The sequence below is a fragment of the Salvelinus alpinus genome, chromosome 2, assembly GCF_045679555.1.
Source record: "Salvelinus alpinus chromosome 2, SLU_Salpinus.1, whole genome shotgun sequence".
In the NCBI taxonomy this organism is placed as follows: domain Eukaryota; kingdom Metazoa; phylum Chordata; class Actinopteri; order Salmoniformes; family Salmonidae; genus Salvelinus; species Salvelinus alpinus.
In genome coordinates, this window is record NC_092087.1 from 72,209,711 (window position 1) to 72,237,176 (window position 27,466).

The 27,466-nt window shown below is 42.6% G+C and overlaps 1 protein-coding gene across 4 annotated transcripts; it reads left to right on the top strand.

The window, feature by feature from the left end:
* The first annotated feature begins 94 nt into the window (after nucleotides 1-94).
* LOC139567691 (mitochondrial Rho GTPase 1-A-like) lies at nucleotides 95-27,020 on the top strand. Of its 4 annotated transcripts, none has more exons than XR_011673454.1 (20): nucleotides 95-450; nucleotides 5,924-5,982; nucleotides 7,864-7,945; nucleotides 8,111-8,154; nucleotides 8,254-8,307; nucleotides 8,457-8,509; nucleotides 9,056-9,164; nucleotides 16,326-16,427; nucleotides 16,546-16,644; nucleotides 16,777-16,885; nucleotides 17,120-17,243; nucleotides 18,494-18,578; nucleotides 18,757-18,902; nucleotides 20,620-20,720; nucleotides 21,209-21,339; nucleotides 21,548-21,631; nucleotides 21,767-21,889; nucleotides 22,152-22,358; nucleotides 23,235-23,357; nucleotides 25,529-27,020. XR_011673454.1 is itself a non-coding variant. In XM_071389100.1 (20 exons), exons 1-20 carry the CDS (start codon nucleotides 414-416, stop codon nucleotides 25,644-25,646), a joined length of 1,953 nt encoding a protein of 650 aa, XP_071245201.1. In that variant the 5' UTR covers nucleotides 96-413; the 3' UTR covers nucleotides 25,647-27,020. The 4 variants fall into 4 exon arrangements, 3 of the variants coding, with proteins under 3 accessions (XP_071245202.1, XP_071245201.1, XP_071245200.1); XM_071389100.1 differs by having other exon boundaries at nucleotides 96-450; nucleotides 16,810-16,885; nucleotides 22,152-22,354; XM_071389099.1 differs by having other exon boundaries at nucleotides 97-450; nucleotides 22,152-22,354.
* The last annotated feature ends 446 nt before the right edge of the window (nucleotides 27,021-27,466 follow it).

Genomic DNA, 27,466 nt, shown 5'->3' on the forward strand with positions numbered 1-27,466 from the left:
TTTCACCCAAAGAATGAATGGAGTTTTGCGTTGTTATAGTAGCTGCACAATATTTGTCCCCTCGCTCGCCTCGTTGGAGGCGGGTCGTAATTTCATGTTCAGGCTAGCTTCACGCGGTCGTAACATTCAAGTTTGTGTGCAGACGAATGACTAATAATATAAATGTCGACATTAGCAGCTACGCTTTATGTCTGAGAGGTTAACTCTTTCAAAGGACCCGTTTGGTAATATCATTCAGTGCAGGGCATTTACTTCGAACGCAGCGTCAGTTAGGTTTATGTTGGTGAAGCTCAACTGGGAAAATGCAAACGTAAACCAGGCCACATAGCAGAACGCTGGCTGTATTCAACCACACGAGAGAATAAATGATTTCATGAACGCATTTGCAGATTTGGTCTTCAACAGTGGTGAAGATGCGGAAGGACGTCAGAATATTACTGGTGGGAGAGCGTAAGTGGATTTGTTTTGGTCTACTCCGTCGTTCTGTTTTACTGTCAAGCTCGAACCTGCATGCATGACAGCCAGCTGGAGGAGTGCGTGATGCTGATGAAAGGACTCGGAGGAATAACGTTATCTAGCTAGCTGTGTGCCACTAGGTTCATCCAGTTTTATAGCTAACGTTACACTACCACATACACACACACACCATGATGTTAACTACACTACACTCTACTCAGCTAGTAGTGTCATAACATAGCTATCTAGCTAGTATCCTAAACAATTTGATGTTTAGACCCAAGTGACATTGGCTATTTACCATCTGCTGTGATGTTGACTAACTGCCTGTCCACATTGCATTTTTGTCATCAGTGCATGGTTTGCCTTTATCTAAGCAGTTTGATATCTTAACAATGTAGAATCAGCTTCCTATTTCGCAACAAAGCCTCCTTCACTCACGCTGCCAAACATACCCTCAAAACTGACTATCCTACCGATCCTTGACTTCGGAGATGTCATTTACAAAATAGCCTCCAACACTCTACTCAGCAAACTGGATGTAGTCTATCACAGTGCCATCCGTTTTTGTCACCAAAGCCCCATATACTACCCACCACTGCGACCTGTATGCTCTCGTTGGCTGGCCCTCACTACATATTCGTCGTCAAACCCACTGGCTCCAGGTCATTATAAGTCTTTGCCAGGTAAAGCCCCGACTTATCTCAGCTCACTGGTCACCATAGCTGCACCCACCCGTAGCACGCGCTCCAGCAGGTATATTTCACTGGTCATCCCTAAAGTCAACACTCCCTTTGGCCGCCTTTCATTCCAGTTCTCTGCTGTCAATGACTGGAATGAATTGCAAAAATCACTGAAGCTGGAGTCTTATATCTCCCTCACTAACTTTAAGCATCAGCTGTCAGAGCAGCTTACCGATCACTGTACCTGTACACAACCAATCTGTAAATAGCACACCCTACTACCTCATCCCCATATCATTTATCTTCTTGCTCTTTTGCACCCCTGTATCTCTACTTGCACATCTATCACTCCAGTGTTAATGCTAAATTGTAATTATTTCACCTCTATGGCCAATTTATTGCCTTACCTCCCTACTCTTCTACATTTGCACACACTGTACATAGATTTTTCTACTGTGTTATTGACTGTACGTTTATGTGTAACTCTGTGTTGTTTTTGTCGCACTGCTTTGCTTTATCTTGGCCGGGTCGCAGTTGTAAATGAGAACTTGTTCTCAACTGGCCTACCTGTTAAATAAAGGTGAAATAAAAAATAAAGTTTGCCCTAGCTAAATGTCAGCTTTAGTTAATGTGTTCAAAACATTCACTCTGACTCACCTAGGCAGCACCTGTCCACTTTAAATATACTTTTGGCCATGTAGTGTATGTGGACACCACTTCAAATTAGTGTATTTGGCCATTTCAGCCACACCCTTTGCTGACAGGTGAATAAAATCAAGCACACAGCCATGCAATCTCCATAGACAAATATTGGCATTAGAATGGCCTTACTGAAGAGCTCAGTGACTTTCAATGTGGCACCGTCATAGGATGCCATCTTTCCAACAAGTCAGTTTGTAAAATTGCTGCCCTGGTCAACTGTTAGTGCTGTTATTGTGAAGTGGAAACGTCTAGGAGCAACAACGGCTCAGCCGTAAGGTGGTAGGCCACACAAGCTCTCAGAATGGGACCGCTGAAGCGCGTAAAAAGTGTCTGTCCTCAGTTGCAACACTCACTACCGAGTTCCAAACTGCCTCTGGAAGCAACGTCAGCACAATAACTGTTTGTCGGGAGCTTCATGAAATGGGTTTCCATGGCCGAGCAGCCAAACCTAAGATCACCAGGCGCAATGCCATGCGTCGACTGGACTGGTGTAAAGTTAGCCGCCATTGGACTATGGAGCAGTGGAAACGCGTTCTCTGGAGTGATAAATCACACTTCACCATCTGGCAGTCCGACGGTCGAACCTGGGTTTGGCGGATGCCAGGAGAACGCTACCTGCCCGAATGCATAGTGCCAACTGTAAAGTTTTGTGGCGGAGGAATAATGGTCTGGGGCTGTTTTTATGGTTCGGGCTAGACCCCTTCCAGTGAAGGGGAATCTTAACCCTACAGCATAAAATTGCATTCTAGACCAGGCCTGGGCAATTATTTTCTATGGAGGGCCACATTAGAATATATTTTCTCCATTGCATGCCAGAATCATATTACAGGATTATACATCATGTGTATGTATGACTGTTGACAGATATATCTACTGTAAATCACGCCCAGACATGCTACTTATTTAACTTTTTTAACATGCACAGAAATGAACCACATTCATGTTCTCCTTTTGGTAGGTATTTTCATTATTAAACATGCAATGAACTACACGGAGGGAAAAGTACACTGTGCATTCAGCACCACGGACAGAACTCTTGTTAACGGGTTTTCACAAAAACAGAAGAAAGTGAGAGCTCAACATTACATTTAAACTACTCAGTGTGAGGGGAGAAGTCTCTGATGGGCATTGATTAGAGCAGTGAAGTCGGATATAGTTTCTGACGTCGCTTTGCGCAGGATTGCAGAGAGGTGAAAGTCAGTAAGAGGTGATCTGTGCCTTGACTTGTTATATTTCATCACTGAAAATGTCTGTTCACATGCATAGGTTGACCCAAACAGTACAAACATCTTCTGAGCATGACTCCTAATCTTTGGAAAGTTTTGTTAAGCGAGATGCATATAACCTCGTTAGTGACATTGTTTTGAATAGTTCTCCAATCACTGCATCAGACTGAAGATCAGTAAACTCAAGTTTCAGGTCAGTGGGAGCGTTATCCACATTGAAGGTGAAAGGAGAGGAAACCAACAGCATGTCATTTTACAACTCTTTGAAATCCCCAAAATGACGAACTCCCCGTTCAAAGCACGTAGCAGCGATGTATACTTCACCCGCTGGTCATCTGATAGGGAACAGACTAGTAGTGTAGGAAGGTGGGTGAGATTGTTGGCTTCTACTTGGCGGGTCAGGAGGATTAATTTTCCCTTGAAGGCTTTGACAAGGCTGTACATCTGATGTGCAAAAAGACCAAAAAACACCCTACATTCATTGTCTACTTTTCTTTGAAAAACAAATTTTTGCGCAATTTCTAGCTAGCTATTATTTGTAACGTGTCAGCCTGTCAGTCACTGTCTGTCCTCGTGCAGTTGTTATTTATACGTGCCTTCAAAATACATGTTCAAAAGCGATGGGTGTTAAATCATTACAGAAAGGCGAGTATTCCTTGGACTTTTAATTTTAATAAAAAATATGTTTTTCAAAACTTTACTATCGCAAATTCTTTGATCTGAGCATGATTCCGCGGGCCCTATTGAATCAGGTCGCGGGCCACATATGGCCCTATGTGGAAGAACTTGACTGGCCTGTACAGAGCCCTGACCTCAACCACATCGAACACTAATGCTCTTGTGGCTGAATGGAAGCAAGTCCCAGCAGCAATGTTCCAACATCTAGTAGAAAGCATTCACAAAAGAGTGGAGGCTGTTAATAGCAGCAGAGGGGGGAGCAATTCCATATTAATGCCCATGATTTTGGAATGATATGTTCGAAAAGCAGGCGTCCACATACTTTTGGCTATGTAGTGTATGATTCTCTCTAATAACAGGGTTTCTTATACAGTGCCTTTGGAAAGTATTAAGACCCCTTGACTTTTTCCACATTTTGTTACGTTACAGCCTTATTCTAAAATTGATTAAATAATATTCATCCTCAGCAATCTCCACACAATACCCTATAATGACAAAATGAAAACAGGTTTTTAGAAAAGTTTGCAAATTTATAAAAATAAAAAACATACCTTATTTACATAACTATTCAGACCCTTTTGCTATGAGACTCGAAATTGAGCTCAGGTGCATCCTATTTCCATTGGTTATCCTTGATGTTGCTACAATTTGATTGGAGTCCGCCTGTGTTAAATGCAATTGATTGGACATGATTTGGAAAAGCACACACCTGTCTATATGAGGTCCCACAGTTGACAGTGCATATCAGAGCAAAAACCAAGCCATGAGGTCAAAGGAATTGTCCGTAGAGCTCTGAGACAGGATTGTGTTGAGGCACAGATCTGGGGAAAGGTACCAAAACATTTCTGCAGCATTGAAGGTCCCCAAGAACACAGTGGCCTCCATCATTCTTAAATGGAAGAAGTTTGGAACCACCAAGACTCTTCCTAGAGCTGGCCGCCTGGCCAAACTGAGCAATCGGGGGAGAAGGGCCTTGGTAGGGAGACCTTGGTCAGGGATGCACCATCCCTATGGTGAAGCATGGTAGTGGAAGCATCATGCTGTGGGGATGTTTTTCAGCGGTCAGTGACTGGGAGACTAGTCAGGATCGAGGCGAAAATGACCGGAGCAAAGTACAGAGAGATCCTTGATGAAAACGTGCTCAAGACCTCAGACTGGGACGATGGTTCACCTTCCAAAAGGACAACGACCCTAAGCACACAGCCAAGACCACACAGGAGTGGCTTCGAGACAAGTCTCTGAATGTCCTTGAGTGACCCAGCCAGAGCCCAGACTTGAACCCAATCGAATATCTCTGGAAAGACCTGAACATAGATGTGCAGCAACTCTCCCCATCCAACCTGACAGAGCTTGAGAGGATCTGCAGAGAAGAATTTGAGAAATTCCCCAAATACAAGTGTGCCAAGCTTGTAGCGTCATACCCAAGAAGACTTGAGGCTGTAGTCGCTGCCAAAGGTGCTTCAACAAAGTACTGAGTAAAGGTTCGGAATACTTATGTAAATGTGATGTCATTTTTTTATTTGTAATAAATTTGCTAACATTTATTAACCTGTTTTTGCTTTGTCATTATGGGGTATTGGGTATTATGTGAGGGGGGGAAACAATTTAAGAAATTTTTGTAACAATGTGGAAAAATTCAAGGGGTCTGAATACTTTCCGAATGCACTGTTTTGTTTATACAGCAACCCAGGGCTCTATGTTTCACATTTGCCAAATTCAATTCCCTTCTAAAGCAAAGCCCTATTGTGATTTAGTAAGCTGTCAAGTAGCTCTGTCTGGCCACGAATGGGCTTAGAGCCAATGCTCATGTCTTAGATTTGGGAGGCAACTTGGTGTAGGAGACCAGGGATAGAATATTTCACTGCAGCAGCATCACTATCTCACCGTGGGTGTGGGTGTGTGTGTGTGTGTGTGTGTGTGTGTGTGAAGCACCAGACAGACTGCCAATTTGTACAAAGCATAGAGGCTTGCCATCTATGATGTTTGAAATGTACAGAGAAACAATGCATGACAGGCTGCAATTCTAAAACAGTTACTTTACGTACACATAACAATGCAATAGAAAGTGAGGCTGAGCAAATTGCCTCTCCCTCTGTCAATTCTAGAATGGAGAAGAGTCTCATTGCCAGGTGTGACACTGAGCCAGTATGACACCCTCTTTGTCTTTTTTTCCGACAGCCAAGGTGGGGAAGACTTCCCTGATCATGTCGCTGGTCAGCGAGGAGTTCCCACAAGTGGTACGTAAAGAAGCTTCCTGGAACCTCTCTGTGTTTAGTAAATAGATTGAATAATGTCTATTCAGCCTATGAAGCACTTTTCTCAAACTGAGAGTGCTTTGAATTGTATCGGGTAGACTGTTAACTCCCCGTGGGAGACGCATGTCTTGATGATCAGCAGTAGTACTAATAAACAGTTATAATACATGCATTACCTACAGTTGAAGTTGGAAGTTTACTTACACCTTAGCCAAATACATTTAAACTCAGTTTTTCACAATTCCTGACATTTAATCCTAGTAAAAATTCCCTGTCTTAGGTCAGTTAGGATCACCACTTTTATTTTATGAATGTGAAATGTCAGAATAATAGTAGAGAGAATGATTTATTTAAACTTTTATTTCTTTCATCACATTCCCAGTGGGTCAGAAGTTTACATACACTGAATTAGTATTTGGTAGCATTGCCTTTAAATTGTTTAACTTGGGTCAAATGTTTCAGGTAGCCTTCCACAAGCTTCCCACAATACGCTGGGTGAATTTTGTCCCATTCCTCCTGACAGAGCTGGTGTAACTGAGTCAGGTTTGTAGGCCTCCTTGCTCGCACACGCTTTTTCAGTTCTGCCCACACATTTTCTATGGGATTGAGGTCAGGGCTTTCTAATGGCCACTCCCAATACCTTGACTTTGTTGTCCTTAAGCCATTTTGTCACAAATTTGGAAGTATGCTTGGGGTCATTGTCCATTTGGAAGACCCATTTGCGACCAAGCTTTAACTTCCTGACTGATGTCTTGAGATGTTGCTTCAATATATCCACATAATTTTTCTCCCTCATGATGCCATCTATTTTGTGAAGTGCACCAGTCCCTCCTGCAGCAAAGCACCACCACAACATGATGCTGCCACCCCCTTGCTTCACGTTTGGGATGGTGTTCTTCGGCTTGCAAGCCTCCCCCTTTTTCCTCCAAACATAACAATAGTCATTATGGCCAAACAGTTCTATGTTTGTTTTTATCAGACCAGAGGACATTTCTCCAAAAAGTATGATGTTTGTCCCCATGTGCAGTTGCAAACCGTAGTCTGGCTTTTTTATGGTGGTTTTGGAGCAGTGGCTTCTTCCTTGCTGAGCGGCCTTTCAGGTTATGTCGTTATACGACTCGTTTTACTGTAGATATAGATACTTTTGTACCTGTTTCCTCCAGCATCTTCACAAGGTACTTTGCTGTTTTTCTGGGATTGATTTGCACTTTTCGCACCAAATTACGTTCATCTCTAGGAGACAGAATGCGTCTCCTTCCTGAGCCGTATGACGGCTGCATGGTACCATGGTGTTTATACTTGCGTACTATTGTTTGTACAGATGAACGTGGTACCTTCAGGCGTTTGGAAATTGCTCCCAAGGATGAACCAGACTTGTGGAGGTCTACACATTTTTTTCCTGAGGTCTAGGCTGATTTCTTTTGATTTTCCCATGATGTCAAGCAAAGAGGCACTTAGTTTGAAGGTAGGCCTTGAAATACATCCACAGGTACACCTCCAATTGACTCAAATGATGTCAATTAGCCTATCAGAAGCTTCTAAAGCCATGACATTATTTTCTGGAATTTTCCAATCTGTTTAAAGGCACAGTCAACCTAGAGTATGTAAACTTCTGACCCACTGGAATTGTGATACAGTGAAATAATCTGTCTGTAAACAATTGTTAACTTGTGTCATGCTTGTCATCCAACTTGCCAAAACCTATAGTTTTTTGACAAGAAATTTGTGGAGTGGTTGAAACACTTAGGTTGGAGTCATTAAAACTAGTTTATGTAAACTTCCGACCTTATGTAGAATGTACGTTTTGAGTATCCCATTGGTGTTTCTTTATGATGGTCATCCTTGGTTGGTTCCTTGTAACAGGTGCCCTACCGGGCTGAAGAGATCACCATACCGGCAGACGTCACCCCAGAGAGAGTTCCTACACACATAGTAGACTACTCAGGTACTGTAACTGTACTAACAGTGTAGTTATATAATGTGTACCTTATCTCTGTTGTATTATGCAAACCATGGGTAAGCATGTTATTGTACATTCAAGCCATGTACACTGAACTACTACACTAATACTGTCCTGTTGTTCACGAACTGCATGTTTTAACATGCACAGAGGCGGAACAAACAGATGAGCAGTTGTCTTCAGAGATATCAAAGGTAATATTAGAATCAATGTCCAGTATTGTAGAAAGATGTGTGTAGAGATTTGAGAGTACTGCCGAGTCCAGATTGTAATGGTTGTCGCTCCCTTTACAGGCCAATGTGATTTGCATAGTGTACGCCGTCAACAACAAGAAGTCCATTGAGAAGGTGAGTTTAGTCATAGTACTTGACATAGCCTAGGCTATTTAATTTTATTTGTGTATTCTTGAAGTACTGTATGCACATTTATGTTTTGATATCAGCCAGTTCACACTCATGTTTGCTTTTTGTATCTTCACCATCTTGTTTTCTTTTAGGTGACCAGCCATTGGATTCCACTTATAAATGACAATACAGACAAGGACAGCAGGTGAGGGATACAGTCTAGGTTTAGTTGTGGTTCGTATGTAGCCCAGTTCCTGCATGAGCTTTGCAATGGTAACGCTATCGTCTTAATGACCTATGACATGAAGAGTATGGGGGTTGCAGTGTAGTAGTGGGTATCCAATGTGGTATGTGTGTTGCAATACTTAACCACTAGCAGGGTTCACCCAACTTGGTCACTGTAAAAGGCACTCTACATGAAGTTACATGAATGTGTTTTCTCCTAAATATATGATCTATGCATGGATGCTTTCCTAAAGTTTTGAAAGAGATGGGCACGAGTCATAGACACAAGTCCATGCTTTTCACAACGAGTCATTTCAGTAAATGTACACATTTTCTCAGTAGAACAGCAGTCTAGAAGTACAACAAGTCATGGTGGGCCTAGCTTCATGCATGCAGGCCCACCACTTGATAATATTATTTCTAAGAAGTGCAATTGAGATCAGAAATATTTATTTTCCAAGAAAGACTTCACCAGAATACAAAACTATCACACACTACAATTGCACCCCCCCCCCTCCCCCTATAGGGTTCCTGTCATCCTGGTCGGGAACAAGTCTGACCTGGTGGAACACAGCAGCATGGAGACCATCCTGCCCGTCATGAACCAGTACACTGAGATAGAGACATGTGTGGAGGTGAGACTGCCAGAGGGCTTCTGTACTGAGTCACCCACTGTGTTGTAGCACTGTGACTTTACTACCCAGAGTAGTGATGCATCGCCAGATATTGCATAGAGGCTGCTGACTAAAAGCCACTGACCTACAGTGGTTTGTCCTTTAAAAGTTGCAGCGTACTGCAGCACAGCTTGCATGGTGCCGCAGAATTCTATCGCACGTTATTTAACCACTGGTACCATTAATGCTAGTTAGTGCTAGTTTGACCACCAGTGGGCATCTTTGAGAAGCATTTGATAGCCTTCAATAGTGGCTGTATTAGAGAATTCAACCCCTTTTTTTGTAAGAACATGGCATATGGGACTGATTTTAATACATTTTGCTAAATAAATTTGATTAATACTATGGTGTTTCTATTCCAATAAAAACGAAAAACCCTCTGGGTTTCCATTAGGATGGAATGGAAAATATGGCTTTGTACAACGTGACGGTCGGCTACAGTACTGGGCTATTTAGCTAAAGAATCTCTGTGTCGTGTGGGCGCGTGGGAGACCGGGGTTCAATTCCCCGACGGGGAGGAAGGAGAAAGCTGTTCTTGTAAATAAGAATTTGTTCTTAACTGACTTGCCGAGTTAAATAAAGGTCACACTAACAGCATTTTGTGATGCAGTGTCTTAGACAGCTGCGCCACCAACACAGAGAGGTGTTGGTAACGGTATATTGTCCTGCTAATAGTCCATAATGGACTATTATATTACTGTACATGGTGTCCAGGTCAGGATAACCAAAACATTTCTTTATTAAAGACTATCAGAAAGCGTGTTGGTAGTTATTTATTTTGATCCAAAGCCATGAATGAGTGAGTCACCCAGCTTTATCTAGGTGCCGGGCTATATGACTTTGCCATCAACTTGATAATATATAACGATATTTTGGAGGTTATTTAATTTTCAAAAAAAATGAAAGTGAGCGATTGTAATCTGAATAAAGGACAAAATAATATTTGTAAAGACAAACATTTATTTCTGTTTTTAGAGGGAGAGAAACGCTAGGCCAATCGTGCGCCGCCCTATGGGACTCCCAATCACGGTTGGATGTGATACATAATAATACAAATAATACTTTTTGTTGTGTTATTTGTTTTGTCTTTTCTAGTGGATTAAACTGAAATTGCTACCAATCACGGCCGGTTGTGATACAGCCAACCTAACTAAGAAATACATTTGACGATAGAATTCTCCCCCTACCCTCCTAGGCAAGTCTATTGTCCAGCTACCTGCTAATAGCCATAATGGCGCTGTACAACGTGACCGTGTGTGTTTGAAAGAGTATTTTCTAGTAAGCAACAATTTGTTTACCTTCATTAGACAACTTTATTCCAATATTTTTGTAATATTTATTCCCATAGTAATTCGTTATGGACCCATAACTAAATAAACATCGGCATTTTGAAAGAGTATTTTTATCATTTTATTAACGATAGCATAAAGATGCTGATGAAGAAATACTGTGCTGTACAGTATATGCTTTTACATTTGGATAATAAAGCATTTAAAACATTTAGAAGATATAAGCCACCTGCGTTTGTTTATTAGGCTATAGCAGAACAGCAGAACGGTCCGGACGGCCCTTGCTGTGCCTGGTGAGCAGTTGGTCAAGTTCTGTTGTCAGAAGAGGAATAGAAATGTCAGGGTGAACCGACAATCTGATGAACCCGCCAGGTATGTTGACTCTGCCTGTCGGAGGTGGAGTTCCAGAGCTCACAGGTGTGCCTGGCATGGATTGTGACTCCATCTCGTTCCTCGCCCTCTTCAACGCGTCATTCTCTGCCTGACTCTCCGCCAATGCCGCCTGACTCTGGACCAATGCATCAGCTGTCGCCCGTATCTCTGCCCTCCGATAATGTTTCTCTTTCTGCTGGTCTGTCTTCAATGACTCGATCTCGGTCTTCAAAGTTTGAATCTGATCCATGTGCACCTTCATCAGATCGGCAGATTGGTACCGCGACTCCAACAAACAAATGCTGCGTATGCATTTTAAGAATCTAGCAAAACTAACCACTTTCTTGGCAACCATGTTTTTTTTTGGTGTGGCCAGTTGTCCAGCCCTTTGTCCCTTTCTGCAAAACCACATTCACTTTTTAGTACACAATTTTAATTTAACCTTTATTTAATTATTAATTTTATTACACGGTATGCCTACACATTGATAGGTTATATACATTTTGGGTAGCACCATAGAAAGAAGCTGGCTTGATGAAAACGATGTCCATTTCGTCTGTTCTCTTTCGTCGTAATGCCTTTTTATTTTTTATTTTTTTTATAGATAAACAGCTCATTTTTGAATGGTAACTGTGTTAAGGGTGGAGTTTGATGCAGGGTGAGGAGTACTGGAAAGGTGTGACTTTCACCTACAGTAGCAGGGCTATAAAGAGTCTTATCCTGCTAATAGGCTACAAGTGTTTGAAAACCTGTTTTTCAAAATGCCACCAGCTATCCAACACTACTGTAAATAAAAACACTACATCTTGTTTACATTCTTTATTGTAACCACAATGTCACAAATAATTCCTATCTACCTTTCCAATTACTTTTAAAGTTCGGGATTTACAAATGTGTGTTTTTCATGTAATCTTTCGTTAAATCCAGTTTGGATTTAAGTATAACTTTTGAGTGATGCCTTTAGTGAGAGGTCTAATGCTTTCATATTTAAAATCTGCCCTCCAAATTCATATCTAAGTGGCATTTTTCACACATTATTAGTTACATTGTTTTAGTTTGAATGTGCAGACTGGCACTAAGAACAGCGGGAACGTTTCCCTAGTCAGCGCCATTATTAGTGCAATACCCCTTAAGGTGTTGCTCTGTGCTACCCAGTGGGGCGGGTTGAGGGTCCACCCCCCACCCCCCCTTCCTCCTCCTCCCTTCCCCATGGGCTAGGTCCGTCTTCTATGCGTGGCTCTGCGGTTCATCCCGTGCCCCCTGCCCTTGTGCCTTGAACCTCTCGCACTTTCAGTGGATACAGCTGGAGAACTGCAAGGCAATCCCATTGTGCGCCACTTGGGAGCCATGACCAGTATATATTGTCCTGTTAATAATATATCTGTGAGAATATCCAAGGGGCTTTTATATCATTCTAAATTAATAATAATGATAATCGCTTAGTTTAAAAAACAACTATTTTGGAGATTATTTCATTTTCAAATGAGTGAGGGGGGGGGGGGGGGGAAAGGCCATTCTTAAACATGGGGTGAGACATTGTTACAAATTTGTAAATAAAGCACGTTTGTTATTTAGAATTATTTATGTTTTTAGAGGGAGAGAAACCAAAAACCTACAGTCATCTCATGAATCTCCCAGTCGAGGCTGGCACGGGTATTGAACCAGCATCTGTAGCAACAACCGCAATGCGGTGTCTTAGACCACTGCGCCACTAAGGCGCTGTACAACATGACCGGTCAGGAGTAGGCTACAGTACTACAGAGACACAGTAGCGCCTTGGGACCCAAAAGCACAATCAGTGCTCTAACTCCCCCTTGCGCTGGTCTGGAGCAATGAAGTAGTGACGCAGGGTACCGTACTAAACCACAAATTACCTCTAAGTCGTGCAGCAAAATCACAAAACTTTTAGTGGAGCAACCACTGTACTCAGCCCATTTAGATTTACCAGCATTTACACTTTATGTACACTTATCATGCACACTTATCATTTATCATGCACACTTATCATGTATACTTATCCAGTGGTGGAAAAAGTACCCAATTGTTATACTTGAGTAAAAGTAAAGATGCCTTCATAGAAAATGACTCAAGTAAAAGTGAAAGTCACCCAGTAAAATACTACTTGAGTAAAAATCTAAAAGATTTTCGTTTTAAATATATTTGATTATCAAAAGTAAAAATTTGAAATAATTTCTAATTCCTTATATTAAGCAAACCAGATGGCACCATTTTCTTGTTTTCTTAATTTACGGATAGCCAGAGGCACAGTCCAACACTAAGACATCATTGATTAACAAAGAATGTTTGTTTAGTGAGTCCGCCAGATTAGGGGCTGTCAGGATGACCAGGTATTAGTGTGTGAATTAGACAATTTTCCTGTCCTGCTAAGCATTCAAAATGTAACGAGTACTTTTGGGTGTCATGGAAAATGTATGGAGTAAACAGTACAGTTGAAGTCGGAAGTTTACATGGTTCGAGTCATTAAAATTCGTTTTTCAACCACTCCACAAATTTCTTGTTAACAAACTATAGTTTGGCAAGTCGGTTAGGACATCTACTTTGTGCATGACACAAGTAATTTTTCCAACAATTGTTTACAGACAGATTATTTCACTGTATCACAATTCCAGTGGGTCAGAAGTTTACATACACTAAGTTGACTGTGCCTTTAAACAGCTTTCCAGAAAATTATGTCATGGCTTTAGAAGCTTCTGATAGGCTAATTGACATAATTTGAGTCAATTGGAGGTGTACCTGTGGATGTATTTCAGGGCCTACCTTCAAACGCAGTGCCTCATTGCTTGACATTATGGGAAAATCAAAAGATATCAGCCAAGACCTCATAAAACAATTATAGACCTCCACAAGTCTGGTTCATCCTTGGGAGCAATTTCCAAATGCCTGAAGGTACAACGTTCATCTGTACAAACAATAGTACGCAAGTATAAACACCATGGGACCACACAGTAGTCATACCGCTCAGGAAGGAGACGCATAGGAGACGCCCTAGAGATGAACATACTTTGGTCAGAAAAGTGCTGAATCAATCCCAGGACAACAGCAAAGGACCCAGTGAAGATGCTGGAGGAAACAGGTACAAATGTATCTTTATCCACAGTAAAATTAGTCTTATATCGACATAACCTGAAAGGCCGCTCAGCAAGGAAGAAGCCACTGCTCCAAAACCGCCACAAAAAAGCCAGACTACGGTTTGCAACTGCACATGGGGACAAAGATCGTACTTTTTGGAGAAATGTCCTCTGGTCTGATGAAACAAAAATAGAACTGTTTGGCCATAATGACCATTGTTATGTTTGGAGGAAAAAGGGGGAGGCTTGCAAGTCGAAGAACACCATCCCAAACGTGAAGCACGGGGGTGGCAGCATCATGTTGTGGGGGTGCTTTGCTGTAGGAGGGACTGGTGCACTTCACAAAATAAATGGCATCATGAGGTAGGAAAATGATGTGGATATATTGAAGCAACATCTCAAGACATCAGTCAGGAAGTTAAAGCTTGGTCGCAAATGGGTCTTCCAAATGGACAATGACCCCAAGCATGCGTTGTGGCAAAATGGACAACAAAGTCAAGGTATTGGAGTGGCCATCACAAGGCCCTGACCTCAATCCTATAGAAAATTTGTGGGCAGAAATGAAAAAGCATGTGTGAGCAAAGAGGCCTACAAACCTGACTCAGTTACACCAGCTCTGTCAGGAGGAATGGGATAAAATTCACCCTTGGAAACTTGTGGAAACTTGTGGAAGGCTACCTGAAACATTTGGCCCAAGTTAAACAATTTAAAGACAATGCTACCAAATACTAATTGAGTGTATGTAAACTTCTGCCCCACTGGGAATGTGATGAAAGAAAATAAAGCTGAAATAAATCATTCTCTCTACTATTATTCTGACTTTCACATTCTTAAAATAAAGTGGTGATCTTAACTGACCTAAGACAGGGAATTTTTACTAGGATTAAATGTCAGGAATTGTGAAACTGAGTTTAAATGTATTTGGCTAAGGTGTATGTAAACCTCCGACTTCAACTGTACGTTGTTTTCCTTCGGAATGTAGTAGTAAAAGTAGTAAAAAAATATAAATAGTAAAGTACAGATAACCCAAGAAAACGACTTAAGTAGTACTTTATTTTTACTTAAGTACTTCACACCACTGCACTTATCGCTTTTACAGAGGAGTGAAACACCTTCAGATGTAGCACAGGGGCTGCATTGAAGATAAATCAATGTACTGTTTAAAGAGTGGCTTGAACAGTTCTAGTATCTATTAAAGATGTATAGCAGGGGTGGTGCTCATATTGTAGCAGTCCTTCTACAGCCTATACAGCTTTTGGTGTGCTGCTTATACAGCTTACAAATGTTACATGTTGTAAATCTAAATCTGTAGGGTTTAAAGCTGGTCCCAGATTTACATTCTCTATCTATGTAGCTTTTACCGTCATCATGCAGGGTGACAGTGAGTCCATACAAACACTATATACACTAAGACTATATGTTGTGCTTGTTTACTGTATATGCACTTAGGCTATAGAACCTATGTTAGGCATTATTTATGAGTAGGACCTTCACCCAGACGCGCTTCATGCTATTTTTCTCATGGTGGGAATTCCATGGGTCAATCATGTGCTTAGCGTGACGCACGGGTCAGTTTGGTATTGGTTTCAGTCTAGACTCTTAATGCAGTTATTGCTAAGGGATTTCTATAGCTTGCTCAAGTCGGTATGTGAGTGTACATGCATTTTTTTAGAAATATTAGGCCTAATAGACAGGTTGCGTGCGCGTGTGTGCTCCTCGTCCAAGAGGTGTACTATGGATACGTTTGATTGTCAATTCAAGAAAACAGACTTGACAATCAAACTGATCCAATCAAGCCTGGAGTTTGACCCCCATGGCTCTCCTCCACCCAGCTAGCCATAGAAGCATGTCCACAGTTCAGCTTGGCTGCTAACTTCTCCATGTTTCACAGACTGTCTAATTAGTATTGGCTTATCTCTCAGACCAATCCCCGGCTGGTAGATCCTCCCAGGCCCCAGCCAGCCAGGTCACTATGGAGACCGATCTTGAACACTACTATACTCTACTGTAAACAACTCTCACTTTCCTGACCCATCTAGTGGAAAGAGAGGGAGTTTGCCGTGCACAGCTTAAAGATGGAATCCGCATCTCAGCACCTTTGTTATTGTTTTGTGGACGAAACGGAGGTGAGGTGCGTCGAGCAGCTTGCAGTGTTCGTTGTTTGCAGTAACTTCTTTGTTGTTGTAATATCCCAAATGGACGTGGCTGTTTTCACACTTTTAAAGATTCCAGCTTTAAGTATTTAGGTATTTTAGTTCTGCACAGCAAACGCGTTGTTGTTTTTGAAATGTTGGTTAATATTACTTCAGGATGAATGAAATTCATATTTTGTATGCTCTTCTTTCTGTATTTCCATATTTTTTTTCTTTTAGTGTTCAGCAAAGAACCTGAAGAACATATCTGAGTTGTTTTACTACGCCCAAAAGGCTGTCCTGCACCCCACTGGCCCTTTATACTGTCCAGAGGAGAAACGGGTAAAGAGTGAAGATGCCCTGTTGACAGAATGTTACAGAATAAAAATTGTTCATAAAGTCTCACATTTACTTTGAGGCCAACTGTGTCATTAGACTGTTGATTGGACTTGATTCCCAGATGAAGCCCGCTTGTATCAAAGCGCTGACTCGCATCTTCAAGGTATCAGACCTGGACAACGATGGGATTCTCAATGATAATGAGCTCAACTTCTTTCAGGTGAGTTTTCAACTCTGTGACTCTGACTCCTACAGCAGAACAAGTGCACTAACAAGTTCACTAGCCCTTTTCCATTCAGGTGAAGGGTTCAAATAGTTATTTCAGTGTGTGTGCGTGTGTGTGCGTGTGCAGAGGACATGCTTTAATGCCCCACTGGCGTCTCAGGCTCTGGAGGATGTGAAGAACGTTGTGAGGAAGAATGTGATCGACGGTGTGTGTGACAACGGCCTCACTCTCAAAGGTATGCTCTATTGACAAAGGGAGGGAGCGAAGACAATGAACTTCCTGTTGATCCAAATGTGTGTAATTTTCTGTTTCTTTGACATCTCAGTCCTGCATTTCTTATCAAACTAGTCACACCTTTCTGAAGCACCATGTTTGAGCATGTTGGGGTATGTTTGAATAATGTCCCCATATTCCACATTCCGAACACACACACACTGTAGTTGACCTATATCATGGTGGTGGTCCTCAGGGTTCCTGTTCCTCCACACCCTCTTCATCCAGAGGGGGAGACATGAGACCACCTGGACGGTCCTCAGGAGGTTTGGCTACGACGACGACCTGGAACTCCACCAGGACTACCTGTTCCCACTCACGTGAGTGTGCTGCCTGTTTCTACACGTCCCACTACAACCTGTTCCCACTCACGTGAGTGTGCTGCCTGTTTCTACACGTCCACTACAACCTGTTCCCACTCACGTGAGTGTGCTGCCTGTTTCTACACGTCCACTACAACCTGTTCCCACTCACGTGAGTGTGCTGCCTGTTTCTACACGTCCACTACAACCTGTTCCCACTCACGTGAGTGTGCTGCCTGTTTCTACACGTCCACTACAACCTGTTCCCACTCACGTGAGTGTGCTGCCTGTTTCTACACGTCCACTACAACCTGTTCCCACTCACGTGAGTGTGCTGCCTGTTTCTACACGTCCACTACAACCTGTTCCTCCAGGGTGTGCTGCCTGTTTCTACACGTCCACTACAACCTGTTCCTCCAGGGTGTACTGTCTGCTTCTACACCCATACCAACAAACTATTTCCCATATTAGTGATGTGGGGGAAATCAATACAGTTTCATATCGGTATGTTATTATTGATGAAATATTGTATCGTTTTGACAATATCGTAAAATATTATTTTTACGCTAGTTGCCTGTACCTGCACCAAAACTCCAGTATTTTTCCTTCATAGCTTGTTCTCAATCTTCTTTTTAAATAGGGAGACAATTTTTCAGCGCTTTTATTTCAATGACTGATCAAACTTGTTTTCTCTTGTCCCTCTGCAGCAAACATATGGTGAGCAGTATGTTTGGAAAATCAAATCGCACAATAAAAACACAGTATCGAATCGCAATCTGTATCGTGGTAATATTGTATCGTGGCAATTACCAGGCCTACCTATTACTGTGCATGTCTTTACCTCTACCCACAGGCACAGATATTGACCGTTCCGTGTGCTTAGTTCATCATGCTTTTATTGCCTTTGTCTTTCTCAAGGACGATCTGAGCCTTAGAGACTTCCAATAAGTAATAATAAATATCAACATTGATTCCCATGCAGAAATACACTTCGGCTTCACCCAGTACAACAAAAGATGTCTGCCTCCCTTCCTTCAGATTGAGATGGGCCACTAAGCCCCAGTACAGTCAGGATTAACATCCATCCCCCTTCTGGCTCTGACCTCAATTACCCACAAGTCTCTCTCTCTCTCCCCCCTGCAGAGCGTCCATTGAGGACGCCATAATTTAATCTGTGTTCTCATTTATCTCGTAATTTTTCCAGGATTCTCCATCTGACTGTTGTGGTGTGTCTGTGTGTGTGTTCCCCACCTCTACTGTACCTCCAGGTTGAAAATACCTCCAGATTGCACCACCGAGCTGAATCACAATGCCTACCTCTTCCTCCAGAGTGTCTTCGACAAACATGACAAGGTATTGACCTTTCCTGTGGTAAATGATACCATCCGATTGGAGCCAACATTTCAGACTAACAAAAGTCAAACCGTTTCTTAACCCTGCTGGCAGTGAATGAACCATAAATCGAGTGGTCAAGCTAGTGCGTGTCCTTATGTTCTAGATGCCAATGACCCGTGAGGTGTGTGTTTTTCAGGACCGGGACTGTGCCCTGTCCCCAGAGGAGCTGAAGGACCTGTTTGACGTGTTCCCCTACATGCCCTGGGGTCCCGACGTCAACAACACGGTGTGCACCAACAACAAAGGCTGGATCACCTACCAGGGCTACCTGTCCCAGTGGACGTAGGTTACCAGCGCACGCACAGACACACACACAGACAGGCATCTATACAGACACACACACAGACAGGCATCTATACAGACAGGCATCTATACAGACACACACATACAGGCATCTATACAGAGACAGACAGACAGACAGACAGACCTGAAAACGCACAGACAGACAGATACGCACTCAAATAAAATTTTATTGGTCACATACACATGGTTAGCAGATGTTATTGCGAGTGTAGCAAAATGCTTGTGCTACTAGTTCCGACAATGCAGCAATATCGAACAACTACCTAATACACAAGAATCTAAGTAAAGGAATGGAATAAGAATATATACATATAAATATATCGATGAGCGATGACCGAGCAGCATAGGCAAGATATGGTATATAATACAGTATATACATATGAGATGAGTCATGCAAGATATGTAAACATTATTAAAGTGGCATTATTAAACTGGCTAGTTATCCATTTATTAAAGTATGTATGTAGGCAGCAGCCGCTCTGTGTTAGTGATGGCTGTTTAACAGTCTGATGGCCTTGAGATAGAAGCTGTTTTTCAGTCTCTCGGCCCCAGCTTTGATGCACCTGTACTGATCTCGCATTCTGGATGGTAGCGGGGTGAACAGGCATTGGCTCGGGTGGTTGTTGTCTTTGATGATCTTTTTGGCCTTCCTGTGACATCGGGTGCTGTAGGTGTCCTGGAGGGCAGGTAGTTTGCCCCCGGTGATGCGTTGTGCATACCGCACTACCCTCTGGAGAGCCTTGCGGTTGAGGGCTGTGCGTTACCTACCAGCTCCGTTAAGGCAATAATTGAATAATAAAGTTTGATTGTTTTGAAGAAATCTAAAAGTCCTTTTGATTACAGTAATTCCACCACAGTCCGTAAACAAACCAGCCAGCTGGTCTGTGCATGCTCTGAGGACGCAGCTAGGAATGCCGTCTGGGCCGGCAGCCTTGTGAGGGTTAACACGTTTAAATGTCTTACTCACGTCGGCCACGGAGAAGGAGAGCTCACAGTCCTTTGTAGCAGGCCGCGTTGGTGGCACTGTATTATCCTCAAAGCGGGCAAAGAAGTTGTTCAGTTTGTCTGGAAGCAAGACATCGGTATCCGTGACGTGGCTGGTTTTCTTTTTGTAGTCCGTGATTGTCTGTAGACCCTGCCACATTCGTCTTGTGTCTGAGCTGTTGAATTGCTACTCCACTTTGTCTCTATACTGACATTTTGCTTGTTTGATTGCCTTGCGGTGGGAATAACTACACTGTTTGTATTCGGCCATATTCCCAGACCACTTTCCATGGTTAAATGCGGTGGTTCGCGCTTTCAGTTTTGCACGAATGCCGCCATCTATCCACGGTTTCTGGTTAGGGTAGGTTTTAATAGTCACAGCGGTACAGTATCTCCTATGCACTTTCTTATAAACTCACTCACCGAATCAGCGTATATATCAATATTATTCTCTTGAGGCTACCCGGAACATGTCCCAGTCCGTGTGATCAAAACAATCTTGAAGCGTGGATTCCAATTGGTCCTTATCACACCTGTACAGACACAGACAGACACACACAAACACACACACGAGAGATGTACTGCTGTGTTAAACAAACAATACACTTTGTGCATTTATCTAAACTATGGAAGTCTGAATGAACCCCCAAGACAGTGTTTCTTACAGTGTATGACAGTTTCCATTCACTCCTCTGTGTTTCCCTGTGCTCAGGTTGACCACCTACCTGGATGTCCAGCGCTGCCTGGAGTACCTGGGTTACCTTGGTTACTCCATCATCTCTGAGCAGGAGTCCCAGGCAGCGGCCATCACAGGTGGGAGGACAACCCGTTGGCATGGCAACTGAGACGACCGCTAGATTAGATATGAGCAGAGACCTATAGATATGGCTCTGAATGTGGGACAGTGTATATATTACGGTGTTATTAGTGCGCCTGCGCAGGAGTCTCGTTGTAGATGAACCTGGCCTGAGTGCAATGGAAGTCATGTATTGCGCTAATATGGTTGAGTAAATGTTGTTAAATTGGAACCTTGTCGTATTTGAGTTAACAGTATAGAAGACGAAGATGACTTATACCAAAGTTAGCTGTAAGCTCTAGTCTACAGCCAACCTGTAAACATTGTGTGTTAGAACTTCATGTTGTGTTAACTTCTCTATCTAGAGAGCAGGGACGAGGTTACTCTTACTGAAACCACATTCTGCACAGGACTAAAGACATCCAAAGCATATATAGCATTCATTCATATACGTTCATTTGCTGTATAAACTTAACAGAGTGTGTGTGTCCTCTCCGTTCTACAGTGACGAGGGACAAGAAGATTGACCTGCAGAAGAAGCAGACTCAGCGCAGTGTGTTTCGCTGTAACGTCTTCGGGGACAGCGGCAGTGGCAAGAGTGGCTTCCTGCAAGCCTTCCTTGGAAGAAACCTCACGGTCAGTGTCAACATTAATTCATTCCCTCAAAGAGTAAGTTGTAAGTCGTGGCAAGGAAAACTTCCTTGGACGGAAGCAACATTTGAACAACTCCGCGCAACTCCAAATACTTCAGTCTACTGCCTGTTTAAAACTTTTTGGAATCCCTCTTGGTATTGGTAAACTTTGTATGTTTGAAGTCATTTTTCCCCCTCCTTTTTTCTCTCAGCGTCAAAACATCGTTAGTGAAGAGCATATGTCCTACTATGCTATCAGCACTGCGTATGTGTATGGTCAGGAGAAATACCTACTGGTGAGTCGTCTGTTTTGACTTACTCTTAATCGACTCGATGGTGTTTATTTGTCCACAGCTTTTCAGTCTAAAAGTTGTCTGTGTTTCTGTGTGTTCATTACCTTCTTCCATTTTGTTTCCTCTACTCTCCCTCAGCTCCATGAGGTCTTCCCAGACTTTGACGTCCTCTCGGACGCTGACCTGGCTTGTGACATTGTGTGTCTGCTGTACGATGCCAGCAACCCCCACTCCTTCGAGTACTGCGCCAGAGTCTTCAAGGTATGTGCCGTTTACAACCAGTCCTTCTACTATCCCTGTTTGTCTATTTAGTATTTCAAGATGGCTACCCAATACTATTCTAAACTACAGTACCACTGAATTAAAGTAAATGTTTTTAAAGCGGAAACCATCTGTTATTACCATATTATTACCAATATGTTCTTCTCTGGAGCGTTTACCTCTTTTCATTGTCTTTTTAAAAAGTATATTGCTGAATGGAATACAACAGTGTCCAATAACAATATCCCTCTGCCTTTTGCAGCAGTACTTCATGGACACCAAGACGCCGTGCATGATGATCGCAGCCAAGTCGGACCTCCAGGAGACCAAGCAGCTATACGCCCTCACCCCTCTGGAGTTCTGTAGGAAGCACAAGATGCCCCCTCCGCAGGCCTTCACCTGCAACACGGCAGACGCACCCTGCAAAGACATCTACACCAAACTCGCCACCATGGCCATGCACCCGTGGGTAGTGGGTCACTCTGTTGTATTAGGCCCCATGTCGAACCTTAACATCCCTCGCTCAAACCCTAAAGCTCTACCTTAAGCCCTTAAATCCTCTCCACAATCCCAAGAATAAATACTTTTAAATATTTAAGACCCCATCTCATGCTGTAAAACCTATTGCCCCAAAACCCCACCTCAAGCCCCAAAACTGCCCCTTAGCTGTTCAATTCTACCTCATCCCTCACTTCCCAAATTGGTGCCACTTCACATTGAAATATAGAGACTCTGAACTCTTGGGGTGAACAGTGTCCACCATCTTGGTTAGACGTGGTGGTTAAAGGATTCAATTTGCCGTTAGCTGCTACTGTACGTTTACTGCCCTTGCGTGCCCCTTCTCCCACTACTCTCCCTGTCAGGCTGTTGTCCACACTGATCACCTCTGTCATGGTGGACTGGACTCATCTGAACTGTACTCCTCAGAAGCATAGCCAACACATGGGGGACAGCATCAATGTATCACATACTTAATCGAGTGCATTTTTATTTAATCTATGAACCTCTATCTCTGGTGGAATAAGGACATTTTAACAATGTTGAAAATTATCCAAATTGATCCAAAGGGGCTATTTGGGAGATTTACTAACCCCAACAGTGTGAGGTGAAGACTACAATGGATCAGACTTGTGGTCATGCTCTCCCAGTGTTTAATTAGACAATTATCCTCCTCTCTTCCTGGGTGGGTGTTCTTGGTTTTTAACCCCGTAACAGATGAGCTCTATGGACCAAAGAGCTGAAACCTTTCTGGTGGCATCGGTCTTTGTTCTAACTCTCTTCTTCTTTGTGCTTGTGTATGTGTGTCTTTGCACGTGTGTGTGTGTGGGTGCACCTCTCTCCTTAGTCATGCTCGGCTGCGCTGTATGTGTACCTGTAACAGGTGCACCTTCTGCCACCTGCAGAACTTCATCAACTCGGAGCTGGTGCAGACGGTGAAGGCCAAGCTCTACACCGCCATTCTCAGCAGGTCCTTACTCTTTCAGAGACCTTCCAACTCTTCTGTTTCACAATCCTCCTTTACGTTATTCTTCCTTCTCTTCTTCTTCATTTGATTTTCATCGCCTCTGTTTTGACCCTGTTTTGCAGTTTGGGCGTTTTTCTCATGTGGATTTTGTGCTGTGGATTGTCATAAACCACTGTTTGTTTTCATGTAAATCTTCATGACGTCTCACTCTTATTCTTTTGTCTCACCCAAACTTTCCCTGATTCTGAGTTCCTTGATCCTCTCTCTTCGTCATTCGGCACTTGTTTAACCATCTTGTTCTATTCCAATCTTGTTCGTTATGTTCCTCTTCATTAATGAATAATGCATATGTAGTCTAATAATGCATATTTCTAGTGTCTCATCTGTTCATCCTGTTGGACGTTCATCTTTTGGCAGCTTTAGTTGTGATTAGTACATAGAACTGTACGGAGGTTCAAAGCCACACTGTTTTGAGTGAATTCCTACATACAGTGCATTCAGAAAGTATTCAGACCCCTTGACTCTTTCCTATTTTGTTACGTTACAGCCTTATTCTAAAATTGATTAAATTGTTTTTTCCCTGCACCAATCTACACACGTTACCCCATAATAACAAAGCAAAAACAGGTTGTTTAAATTTTTTGCAAATGTTTAAAAAAATCTAACTGAAATATAACATTTACATAAATATTCAGACCCTTTACTCAGTACTTTGTTGAAGCACCTTTGGCAACAATTACAGACTTGATTATTCTTGGGTATGACACTGCAAGCTTGGCGCACCTATTTTTGGGGAGTTTCTCCCATTCTTCTCTGCAGATCCTCTCAAGCTCTGTCAGGTTGGATGGGAAGTGTCGCTGCACAGCTATTTTCAGGTCTTTCCAGATATGTTTGATTGGGTTCAAGTCTGGGCTCTGGCTGGGCCACTCAAGGATATTCAGGGACTTGTCCCGAAGCCACTCTTGCGTTGTCTTGGCTGTGTGCTTAGGGTTGTTGTCCTGTTGGAAGGCGAACTTTCGCCCCAGTCTGAGATCCTGAGCACTCTGGAGCAGGTTTTCATCAAGGATCTCTCTTTACTTTGCTCCGTTCATCTTTGCCTCGAACCTGACTAGTCTCCCAGTCCCTGCCACTGCCACCTACAATGCTTCACCGTAGAGATGGTGCCAGGTTTCCTCCAGACGTGACGCTTGGCATTCAGGCCAAATAGTTCAATATTGGTTTCATCCGACCAGAGAATCTTGTTTCTCATGGTCTGAGAGTCCTTTAGGAAAACTTCAAGCGGGCTGTCGTGCCTTTTACTGAGGAGTCGCTTCCGTCTGGCCACTCTTCCATAAAGGCCTGATAGGGGGAGTGCTGCATAGGTGATTGTCCTTCCGTCTGTCCTTCTCCACAGAGGAACTATGGAATTCTGTCAGAGTGACCATCGGGTTCTTGGTCACCTCCCTGACCAAGGCCCTTCTCCACCGATTGCTCAGTTTGTCCGGGCGGCCAGCACTAGGAAGAGTCTTGGTGGTTCCAAACTTCTTCCATTTAAGAATGATGGAGGCCACTGTGTTCTTGGACATTCTTTGGTACCCTTCCCCAGATCTGTGCCTCGACACAATCCTGTCTCGGAGCTCTACGAACATTTCCTTCGACCTCGTGTCATGCACTTTCAACTTTGGGACCTTTTTATATAGACAGGTGTGTGCCTTTCCAAATCATGTCCAATCAATTGAATTTACCACAGGTGGACTCCAAGTTGTAGAAACATCTCAAGGATGATCAATGGAAACAAGATGCACCTGAGCTCAATTTCAAGTCTCATAGCAAAGGGTCTGAATACTTACGTAAATAAGGAATCTGTTTTCTTTTTAAATATACATTTGCAAAAATGTTTTAAAAAAACCTGGATTGATGATTGATGAGGATTTTTAAAATACATTTTAGAATAAGGCTGTAATGTTACAAAATGTGGAAAAATGGAAGGGGTCTGAATACTTTCCGAATGCACTGTAGCATGTATCGTGATCATCTGTGTAAGCAGAGAGGTTATGTAAAAGCATTACATATTGTTGTCTCTGCCAACTCTGACCTAATGTGCTCTCACACTCACTCTGTTTATTTCTCTCGCACTCTTTCTGTCGCTGGATCCTCTCTCTCTCTCTCTGTGTATCTCTCCTCTCTCTTCTCAGACATGTGACACAGGCTGACCTGAAGAGCTCCACCTTCTGGTTGAGAGTGAGCGTGGGAGCCACCATGTTCGCCGTGCTGGGCTTCGCCATGTACAGAGTGCTGCTCAAACAACGGTGATCCACCCACCAACATCACCATGCAAACCCAACCTTTGTGAGACTTGTACCCAAATCTGTTTGTGCTGTTTTGCCAACTACTATGGTGTATGGAGTGAATCCTAGCTTCCAGTTAAGTTGAATTTCCACTTAGTCTCGCATTGACATCAATACATGACTAAGTGAAAATTCAACATAAGATCTGCCCCATAGGCAATAGGAGATGGCAGGACAGCACAAACAGATCTGGGACCAGGCTAAACCTTGCACCCTTTCCCAATAAATATCTCTCTAAGATCATAAAAGATCCAGTATGTCCCCTATGTGATGAGGGGGGAAAAAGCAAACGTTATTTAGTTTTATACCTAGAGATTTCACAAGAAAATGACTGCTATTGTTCTTTATTTTGGTTTCTGCAAGTCTGTACTCAAAGTATGGCTATATATAATATTTATATTGAAAATGTGATTACTACTACTGATGAAGCTAGTGATTTCTTCTCTTCGTGCAAAATATCCATTTTTTTGGTTACCTGTGTGGATTGAAATGGGGAAACAATTCCATCTTAAGCAGTTGAAGTAAGGGTAGTGAAATGAGTACGCAAAATAACCAATACCATACACAAAAATATATGCTTTAAACCAAACACTGAAACAATGTGTAAATAATGTATATATAACTGCTTGTATATTTGTTTTCCCTTGAACAAACGGGACATTATGAAGTTCAAAAGCTGACGCTATAATGGTACAACAAAGCCACATTCAATGCTATAAAGGCATTAGCTTGCCATCATTTATTTAGTATTTTCAAATTTTCTCATACCAGTTCAGTAAAGGCTGTTCTACTGTTATTAAAAGAAGGCTGTTCTTTAGTTTGACTTCCAGGGTCAGAAGCTTGGTGGCACACTTACAAATGTGTAAGGCTGAATCAGCCCATGTTCAATCAATGGATGTTCCGTATGGGATGATACTTGTTGGGTGTCTGCGCCTTACCCCTAGAACTCAGTAAGGCAGAAGTAGCCTCTGTGGCCCACCCATGGCTTCCTGTATGGGTATGGACCACCCAGGTGGTGTGTGTGTTGGGCGTGCATGTCAAATCAAATTGTGTGTGTTGGGCATGCATGTCATTGTGTGTGCTTGCTATGTGTGTATGTGAGGCTGTACAGTTATTGTATTTGCAGGAGCTGTATTTGCATGCTTTGCTTTTTCTGATCATCCTCCAATATTGTTATAATATCACGTATACTGTTATTATGAAGCCAACATTCTTCTCAATTGTATTATTCCAATTTTCCAAATGTTATCCAGCACCCCCAACTCCCAGAATATTAGGACAATTGTGTTTCATGTTTGCCTTTCCAATGTTTATAATAAATAAATCTACTTTAATCATGTGTCAAGAATGTTTTATTGCATTTGGGATCATTTTTAAAATAAAAAGCAGCAGTTAATGCACACCCAAATAGTCAGAGGTGCTGACAAATGGAGAGGTACATTTAAATAAAGAAAGTCGCATAATATATATGCTTCCAATGATTTATTGGGTATGGCCAATGTTTTCGGAACAGTGCCTTCCTCCGAGCACGTTATGCAAGTCATCTGCAGAAGTGATCGGTATGATTTTGGCTTCAGAGTATTTGTTGTCGTTTTGAGGTAATGCCAACACGCTGCTGAATGTTCTCTTAATTTCAGGTCCTCACTACATTGGTCAAGGAAGGTCCTACTGAGTGGTAGGGAAGGAGGCAGCCAGTGATGTCATTCTCCCTGATTCTTGCTCCCAAAGTTCACGTGAAGGATGAGGTAATGTGATGTAGTAACTGTAGGTCTGCCTGTGGACACA

Bases quoted from the DNA above. Each gene is read 5' to 3' on its own strand.
- LOC139567691 (XM_071389099.1), top strand. From the start codon at position 414: ATGCGGAAGGACGTCAGAATATTACTGGTGGGAGAGC. The intron at 9,165-16,325 runs GTGAGACTGCCA...TTTTTCTTTTAG, and splicing joins AGATAGAGACATGTGTGGAG to TGTTCAGCAAAGAACCTGAA. The intron at 16,428-16,545 runs GTAAAGAGTGAA...CTTGATTCCCAG, and splicing joins ACTGTCCAGAGGAGAAACGG to ATGAAGCCCGCTTGTATCAA.